The 9,688-nt window shown below is 41.1% G+C and overlaps 1 protein-coding gene across 2 annotated transcripts in view; it reads right to left on the bottom strand.

Annotated features, from left to right (window-relative positions):
• Positions 1-762: 762 nt before the first annotated feature.
• camk1da (calcium/calmodulin-dependent protein kinase 1Da) overlaps positions 763-9,688 on the bottom strand; it is a 56,559-nt gene continuing 47,633 nt past the window's right edge. For both annotated transcript variants that reach the window (XM_028954371.1, XM_028954372.1), the window contains exons 7-11: positions 7,481-7,593; positions 7,120-7,198; positions 5,408-5,495; positions 4,608-4,884; positions 763-4,395 (exon numbers count right to left, since the gene is read on the bottom strand). In XM_028954371.1, coding sequence (XP_028810204.1) covers positions 4,274-4,395; positions 4,608-4,884; positions 5,408-5,495; positions 7,120-7,198; positions 7,481-7,593 — 679 coding nt within the window. In that variant the 3' untranslated portion in view covers positions 763-4,273. The remainder of the gene's footprint in view (positions 4,396-4,607; positions 4,885-5,407; positions 5,496-7,119; positions 7,199-7,480; positions 7,594-9,688) is intronic.

The raw sequence follows: 9,688 nt of genomic DNA, 5'->3' as shown, positions 1-9,688 counted from the left end.
CAAAATCACACTTACCCATAAATAGTCAATTTTCATTTGCTAAATTTTATTAGCAGCCATGGAAAATGAACGAAAGGTGATCACGAGGTAGAGTGAACCTGCTGGAGTGGCGGATGCGAGAGACGAGTCTTCTTCTCCCCTGCCTAACCGACGGAAACCGGTGGGGTGTTTTTCACACACTCGCACTCACACAGAGAGAACAACCACAACAAACTTCTTCTTTTTTTTATGATCATTCAGGATTTATTTGAAGAAAAAAAAAAAAAGGAACAAAACAATCGTTCATTCTCTCCTTGGTTTTCAGCATGGTAAAAACTCTGATATGTGCACGTGATTGTCAAAGGCATCAAATATACAAGCCCCGTTTTAACACATGTTCTACATCACAGTAAGGTTAGTATCGATATGTGAAATGTTGGGGAGGGGGAGGAGGAAAGAAAATTGATCACCATTCTCTTCACATGCAAAGAAAAGAGTATATATATTTCACATTTCACTGGGTGTTCTATATAGTTTCCCCTTTACTGTTTTTGGGGGTGTAGGCATGGCGATTCCCATGAACGCAATGATCACAAGACCTGTTTATAATAACCCAGCCCTGTGTTCACCATAATGCAGAGCGATTCAGTAAATCATGAAGACATATCAAGTGATGCTCATGGATTTTTTTTTACCTTTAACTGTTCATCAACATGCTTGAATTTCATTACAAAAAAAAACTATGCAATTTAGATAGCGTTAATTATCAATGCGTTTCTTTCGTTTTTTTTTTTTTTTCTTCCCATAATTTTGGCCAGCTTTTGCTTTGACAGTCAGTCGTGTTAGTGAGCACAGTTTGCCATGGCTATCACTGACATAGTCACAGGTTTGACTTTTAAAGGAGACAAACTCAGGACCTGAGCTTGGATTCGAAATGAAACAGGCATCCGAAACCTTTTCCCACTGTAGTAACGATGAAACGTCTGCAAAATGGCATCCTTCATCACTGTATTAGAACATTCCAGTCTGGTCGCCCGAAGAGCAGAGTCTAATCCTGGACAAAAATTGTCTCTTGATGGGGAGTCTCAGTGCAAAACATTATTTAAGTTAGCGGACAGTGCTCGACAAGTCGAACGTCACACAGAGCAGGGGTGAGACACAGAGACACAGAGGCAGTTGAAGACACGGATACACAACTGGACACAAGGGCATGGCAGATCAGTCAGGTGATGTTCCATTGCACACAACATTCCAAAGAGAGAATACAATCATCAACAATCCACCGAGCACACGTACACACACACACGCACACACAAACATCCCTCACACTGTTTTCTCTGGTTCACCCATGGGCATCTGAAGACTTTGGGCTCAGGTGGTAATGACCACCGTAACAACATCAAAACCATAACTTTTCACCAGTCTCTGGAGATACGTGTGTTTGCTGTATCTGTGAGGGTCAAGTTTTCCATGTGCCACCTGCAAGAACATTTTCACTCCAGTCTGACCTTTGTTCACCCCAAGTGTTGCTTAAAGGCCTAATGATGGAGGCGGTGAATTTGCACGCAGTGCAGCGACAGGAAACATTCTGGAGTACCACCTTCTGAGGTTGTTCTCCAGGAGCAGGATCGAGAAACTCTGCTCACAGATAAGCCCTAAGGGTTGCCTGTACATTGGATCTGAAGTCTAAACTCCATAACTGAGATAGCTGTTGATGAGAAATATTTTTTTTAAAGACTGTAAATGGAATCTTCACTTTATGGCTCAAGGTTGCATATTTTTCACATTCTTGTTGTAGTGTCCATACAAGCCAGCAATTTTCTGATCATATTGACTTAGGTATTATTGAAGGTATTTTGTAAGGATAATCATGTTTGTAAAACCTGTGAAGGTAACCAGACAAGCTACCTCCCGGTTTTTGAATGCAAGGGGCCAGACAATGTGAGTTATTGGAGGAAAATATGGCACATAATAGTTTCAAGTTAACATTTCCTGAAAATTGGAACTGAAAAATGATTTTAAGATGTTCAAAAACATTAAAATGTTCAAAGATAAGTAACGTTATCATTCATTATATTGTCTTTTTTATATGTTTTTTTTATTTGTTATCTTAGTCTTGAAGTTTTATTTATTTATGCTAAACCAGGTTGAAAGGTGCCCATCAAATATTTTTTGCCATTGCCAAAAAACAACACAGTACCCCAGCACTAGATTTCCTGAAGTACAGTTACATTGTCTTTCCACACTCCCTTTCAGTCATTTCACACCCAGAAATGACATTACATTATTCATGCTTTTCACATTTGGACAATAATGTCATAACCAAAATGCCCATGGGCTACTGTCTCTCAGAGATAAAAAAAAAAAAAAGAAATAGTATTCACAATCTATTTACAAAGCCTTTACTTGGACAAGCCACATGCACATTATCAATTTGAAGACATACACATACGACGTAAGAAAAAGACAGTATATAGTACAGCCAAAGTGTAAACTCTCTTTCTTTCATTCTGAAGAAATGGACAGCGATGCAGCTAACAACATATGTGTTTGGTAGGAATAGCATACCGTTTTACATCACAGGGCAAAACCAGAAAATCCAAACGGAATACATACTGTATGTTCTGTACCTGAACATCACGTAGGATCTGTTGCATCAGATCTTTGCATCAGATCACCAAATCAGTCAAACCACATCACGAATCTGTCCTACTAGCCCTACAAGGCATAATGCTATACAAACCATTTTTTGTTTGTATTTCCATCACATAAGTCTGCAATAGATTTTTTTCTTTTGGCTCATCAGAGGGGCATTGTTGCTTATGAACTTTTTCCGTGTGTACGAAATTGTAACATTACAGAGAAATCACGGAACTTCTGCTTTAGCATTGCTAAGCTAGGCACGTACACGTCATTCCTCCCTCGTCTCTGTACAATCAGCCCTCATCTGTCATTCATGCTTTCATAAATGCATTCATTCATATAGCCCTAGCATTTCTTTTTTTTTTTTTTTTCCCTCCTTCTTTCACACCATTCACCCATTTCCCCGCATCGGCATCTGAAAGTTATGTGAGCCATCACTTGCAGTGCTGTCCACTCTTCAGAAGACACATACACAGACATACACCAACACGTAGACACACCAACAGGAGGAGTTGCTATGGAAACGTTCGTCATAGTGCCCAGTGCTGCTGTGGAAGTCCCTGAGAACTCGTAAAACTGGGCGCAGATGGATCATGTCATGGCTTATCAGTGGGGTGTGGGGGGTCGCGGGGGGGTTGGGGGTTAACAGTTCTAGCATCTGGAGTTTAAAAAAGAAAAACACTGACACTGTGTAACTAGAGATAAAACCTCCCACTCTACTGCGCAGCGGACCAACAGGTCACCCTTCGTAGCCGACCTCCTAAAGTCATTGCCATAGTTCACTGTACACTCTGTGTGTCCTATGCAGAGTGTTTTTTCTTTTCTTTTTTTACAAAAAGGTTTTAAGTAAGAAAATAATTAAACATATTGCATGTTTCCATAGACAACAAAAATTATACAATCCTCTGGTCCCACAGAAGTGGGTTTAGTGAACTGTTTACAATCTCTTTCTTTCGTTAGATACATTTCCACTGACTAGCTCGACTGGTACATGCGTTATTTTAAAACGTCTGAAAATCGCATCTACGACTCCTGTGCAAATAGGAAAAGCAAGGATACAGCACTCAACAGTCGTATGGTTCTCATAAAGCACTTTAGCAACATATGCTTCAGAAATTGACCCCAAAAGAAACAGAAAAATCCATTAAAAAGAATAACAATAAATACAGGTGGAATAGTATAAAACCAGAAGTGTGGAGTTAGTTCATGGTCAAATCAAATGAACAAAATGATAAAAGACATGAAAGTAACAAACTAAGCAAACACAGAAAGTAAACCGTGGAGCTGTAGCTGGAGGTGATTTACAGATTCATCTGATGTCATGCCAGCATTGGCGGCCAAACCCTCACGTGCATATACACACACACGCACGATGCTTCACACACTGTTTCTGTAGAGCTCTGAAACACACCATGCTTTTTCTTCTGAGTGCATTAGTGTGTGTGTGTGTGTGTGTGTGTGGGGCAGCATCACCCTCCTCTGAAGTCTGGGTGTGTGCACGTATGCAGTGAGTGAGGTTGGTTGCTATGGCAATCAGACAGTCCTCTGCCTCTCCTTGTTATTTCTGTGGGAGAGACAGGGCGGGGGGAGGGCTGAGGGGCGTGGCTCACAGGGCGGTGGCCTCCCAGCTCTCTCCCCGCAGAACCTGGCGTCACTTGGGCCCAGTAATTACCGTGGCAACAGTGGAAGGGCGTGGTCGGCAGACCTCTGCTGCACCAGCAGGAGTAGAAGCAGCAGATGCCAGGCTGCAGGGAGTGGCGGGAGGGGCAGGACCTGTCCCGAATAAAGAGATGAACCAGACGTGACCAAAACAGCGCAAAAAAACTAAAACTAAATTCACCAACAAAAAAAAAAAACACACAGTACTGACAAGGTATTTTATCAAGGCTTGAACATGGCTCAACCTGCAGCAATGTCACTAGCCATTTTATGATATATCAGAATTCCAAAGTATTAGCCAGAGGCAACAGCAATATCCTACTTACAGTCCTTGCGGGATATGGGACTGGAGTCTGAAGATGGACTCTTGATATGCATGGTGTTCTGATTCTGGTTCAAGTTCTGGTTTGTTGTCTGAACCTGGTTCTGGTTGGGAGTCTGGTTGGACGGATGACTCTGATTGTTGGCTTGACTCTGGGTCCTTCCCTGGCTGCTATTGGATGGGTGGGAACCGTCCATGCTGCTGCCCATGCTGCTGCCCATGCTGCTGCCCAGTTGGAGTCTGCGCATGTGCCGAACCACTGCCGTGGCATTGAATGCTTGCTGTTGTGGGGTGAAAAAGAGAGAATGTGGGAACTATGAGGAGGGTTAGAATAAGAGTCAATACAAAGACTCACCAAATTTTATCTAGGTATATGTAAATGAATTAAATGCTTGTTAAAAACTGAACATTTTAATATTGTAATGGATAACATAAACTATAACAACATTTATATTTTGTCACTGCATGTCTGTTTCTATGTATCACCATGGGGCTGCTTTGCTGGTGACACAGTCAGTGATTTATTTACTAAACCATCATGGTGGCCGCTCATCCCAGTTGTGGTGCATTTAGAGGTGCCATCATTTGGTTTTAAACAGAAAGGCGCTAGCAGGTGCAAATAAACTAGCGTCAGTAAACAGTTATTGCGTTAAGGTTTAATGTTTTACTGTTAATGCAAATTCATTCAGTCCATTGTTCAAATGTAGAGAACATAAAGATTGTAAGAATGTAAATACAGTAGTTATGTCAAAATGATTCATAGACAGACAGACAAAAACAATATAAATAACGCTAAGTACATACTCTCCATTTGCTTTTGGCAAAGTTTTTACGCATCTGTCTGCTGACAGACTCGTGGATGTTCTTGCAGAGGGCGGTGTCACCAGCGATCCTGTGAAGTACACACCACAGATCATCTGTGACAATCTGTGTGTATCAGTTTAAGACTGCATAGCCAAGTGAAGGATGGAGAACCGGTCTAAGAAAACAACTTTGTCTCACTGACACTCTCTCACACACACACGCACGCACGCACGCACACACACACACACACACACACACACACACACACACACACACACACACACACACACACACACACACACACACACACACACACACACACACACACACACACACACACACACACACACACACACTGACCACACCCATAAAGTGTCCCCATGCTGCCATGACTCAGTTGTTCTTCGTTTCCATTTATATACTAATTTCATCTCTCATTCTACCCCAACATCTACATAAAAATGTTTGCTCCTCCTCCCTCCTTTCTCCCCATTTGGCCCAGAGTGGGCCCTCGTTAACTCCGCTTTCCATCTGTCTGGAGAGGATTTGCTAATTGGTGATTAGTACCCAGGAACGGCTGAAGCGTCGTTAGCCGTGGCCGCAGCTAATTGGCCCACATTTATTCAGGAGATTTCCTTCACCGCTGGACCATCACTCCAGAGAGAGAGGGGGAACTTGCTAATTGGCAGAGGAGATTCAGTCCTACTGCCACTAAAGCAGATGAAACTTTACAGCAATGTCAGTCTAACCACCAGGCCAACCGAAATACATCATCAGAATTAGACAGATACAAATACATAGATACAGTTTAAACCAGTGTGCATTACACTGATCAACGTATTGCTTCCAGTGAGCAGTATATACCGTATATAGCAGAGGTGGATAAAATAGCCATAAACCTTTACTCAGGTATGAGTTACTCCAAATACCACTCAAGTACTGAATAACTGTATATAACTATATGTTTTAGAAAAGAGTCAGACAGAAAAAATAGAAATGTTCTAATTCTTGTATTAATAATAATATTAATAAAGTATGATTTGTAGTAAATAATGGACTAAATCTGAATGTACAAACTATCTTATATATGCTAATTATAAGTGTTAGCACTGATATATTACATAAAACAACTAAACGATAATGCTAATTCCTTCCTCTATAGAGAATGTATAGTGGTCTACTTAGCTTATGGCACCATTTAACAAAATGTCTACAAAAACATTTTGATATGAAAGGGATTCTGTATTCTTTTTGTAACTTTTTAGCACTGGAGACAGTTGCATCTGGCATTTTTCATTCAGTGTCTGTGTGATGAGTTTGTGCCGTGCTGTGGCGCCCCAGTTTGTGAGTGGTCAAGTGATTGCATGGCTACGTCTGACTGGTGAAACGTGTTAGATCAACTGGTGGCATCTCTCTGGCAAAAATAAAGAATATAAATGGTTTAAAAAAGAACAGAGTCAAGTGTTGCATAGTGTAGTGAAGTAAGAGTTAGGTTTTACTAGTGTTGCCTTGCATTGTAAACCTACTCGTAAAGTTACTCAAGTAAATGTAACTATTTATTACCCACCTCTGCTAAAAAGCAACCAACAGCCATAATTTAAATCAGAAAACAATAAACCAACTTTGACATTCATCACATTAACATGTACAAATTGTTTTTAAACCCTAATTTACCCGCCAATACCCTATAAGAGGTTAAAGGTCACACTCACCAGGGATGACGCAGTGCCTGCTCACAGGTGTACCGCTTTGCTGGATCCTTCTCCATTAAGCAGCTGATGAAGTCTTTCGCTGTAAATCACAGTAAAGTAAATCAAAGCCTTTAAAAAGACTATAAATGATCACAGACACACACACACACAAACACACACAGTTTGCAACCCAGACACCAGCTGTTCTCCCATGGCATGTTTATCAAATGCCGACAGGAATAGTCAGCGCTCTTTCCTGTAAGCCTGGGTCTGAAAGTGGAGAATATTTACTGGAAAGTACGCACACACACACACACACTCAGACACACAACAAATGATCTTAACACATAGAAAGTCTCTCACACACACACACAGGGGTTACCTGAATCAGATATATCATCCCAATAAGGTGCGTCAAACTCATAGTCAGCTTTAAGAATCTGTTCAAAGAGTTTGGAGTCATTCTCATCGTAGAAAGGAGGGTAACCACACAACCTGCACAGAAAGACAGAGGCCTGTAACCTAGTCATCTAACAAACCAAGAAACAACCATCTAATCTAGAAGGTCGTACATTTGAGCCCTACTTATTACTATCGTGTCCAAGGATGAGACATAAAATCGTGCATTGCTCCAGGGAGAGTGATACAAGGTACAAGATGCTTATATTGTCGTTGTACAAGTACAAAGAGATTGGAGATTGTTTGGAGCAGGCCATCGGATGCAAAATCAAATCAAGGTCAGTCAAACTATAAATCAAAACGCAGGAAAAAATATGTACACACATTCAGAACCTACATAGGTACTTGAGTAAGGTGCTGTGCAGATTGCAAAAAATACAAGAAAAGAAAGGAAAATCCAGCAATTACAGAATGTAATCTGTTCTGTAAGCGCCATGTAAGAATCATCTCCGAGATGAAAAAGGATAAATCCACTTCTTCTAGCCGAGCAAAACAAGAAAAGGAAAGGAAAGGCCACCGTCTGCACTACCCAATGACAACATGACATCTCTGGGGACTTAATGGCTTTGCTTATTTTAGATCTTAAAATACATTGTTTTGCATTCATGTGTCACATCTCACAAAGGGACAGGCAGAGCAGGAGATGACATTTGAGTGAAATTGAACAATGTGAAAAGTTCCCTCCAACGCACATTTAACAGCTCATTAATTTTTTTTTTTTTCTCATTTGAGAATCTAGGTTGACTGAATTTGAGAGAGGTACACGCGTCAGACTAATTTCACTTTGAATTCATTATGGCCTGTTTTTTTTTTGTATTATTTCTCTACCTTTTGATTTGCCATGGTCATTAAAATTCCTTTCCCCGTCAATACACCAGCGAACAGAGAAAAACTGCACATTTTCTGACTGATTTGTGAGGGTTTTGCTTTGGAGCCCATGTACGTCATGACACCCCTGTGAACTGGCGCTTGTTTTCGCCTGGCTGCCGATGCAACCTTCTTCTTCAACTGCGGAAAGGCTAACCAGGCGTGAGGCTTTCCTGCCTCCTGGAAAAGTGCAGCGTCTACGGTAACGATTTCTCTCAAGGCAGGCCCGAGCGGCAGGGAGCTGCGCTAACAGGCCTGCTGACACCAACGCGTGACCAGAGCACTGCTGTAAACACGTATAATCATTGTCAGAAGTCCGTATCTTAAAAAAAAAACCCACACACACGCCTTATAGTGCAGCTTATAGTTGCAGTTTTCATTCATGATGCTAATGAACAAATGAAGTTGTGCGTTAATGACAAGATGAGAGAAAGAAATGAACCAAAACTAAAACTGAACTAGTGACCAATACTAGCGTCACTCTAATCTCACTCTTGAAAATCTTTTGTCTTCTCTTTTTCCTCCTCTTGTCTTCATCCTCTTCTCTATTCCTTTATTTTGTAAAACAACAGTTGATCATCAACACATAAAAGGGGAGACATCTTGGACCTAGTCTTCAGTCTTCCATCTTTAGCTACAGACCTCATCACCACCCAGCTTCACATCTCTTACGTCCTTCCATATCACCTTTCCACCGAACATCAACCATCATCATCACCTCACTCGGCACTATCTCCATCCAATCTCCACCTCATCAGTTGCTTCAAATGAATCAGCCCGTGACACTCTCATCTCCTTGCTCTCTACATCCATTGACCTTCTTTGTCCTCTATCATCCAAACCCAGGACGGCTTCTCCTCCTGCCCCTTGGCTCTCAAACGCACTACGCAGCAATTGTATGGAGCTACAAGCAGCAGAAAGGAAGTGGAAGAAATCACAGCTCAGATTTGTCAAAATATCATGATCTTCTTCAAATGTTCCACTGGAAGTAACTTTTTCAAAAAACAACTAAAAAACTGGATACTTGCATCCAAGGTCTCCGCAAATTGCACAACATATTTTCCCCCAGCTCGATCCTCAATAATTGGGGAAGACTTTGCCAACTTTTTTGAAGACCACCACTGATACACCACTTATGTAAGTAGCTCCATGCTGTAAATGAAAATGTAACAGAATGTCATGAATTACTCTGAATGACATGAATGACACTGACAGTTTCAGCATAAGATTCAGCTTCAATATAAGTTAAAGTTTAATAAAATGT

The sequence above is a fragment of the Denticeps clupeoides genome, chromosome 15 (genome assembly GCF_900700375.1).
Source record: "Denticeps clupeoides chromosome 15, fDenClu1.1, whole genome shotgun sequence".
Classification (NCBI taxonomy): Eukaryota; Metazoa; Chordata; class Actinopteri; order Clupeiformes; family Denticipitidae; genus Denticeps; species Denticeps clupeoides.
The sequence above is the reverse complement of the archived record's forward strand: the minus strand, read 5'-3'. Positions and strand labels throughout refer to the sequence as shown.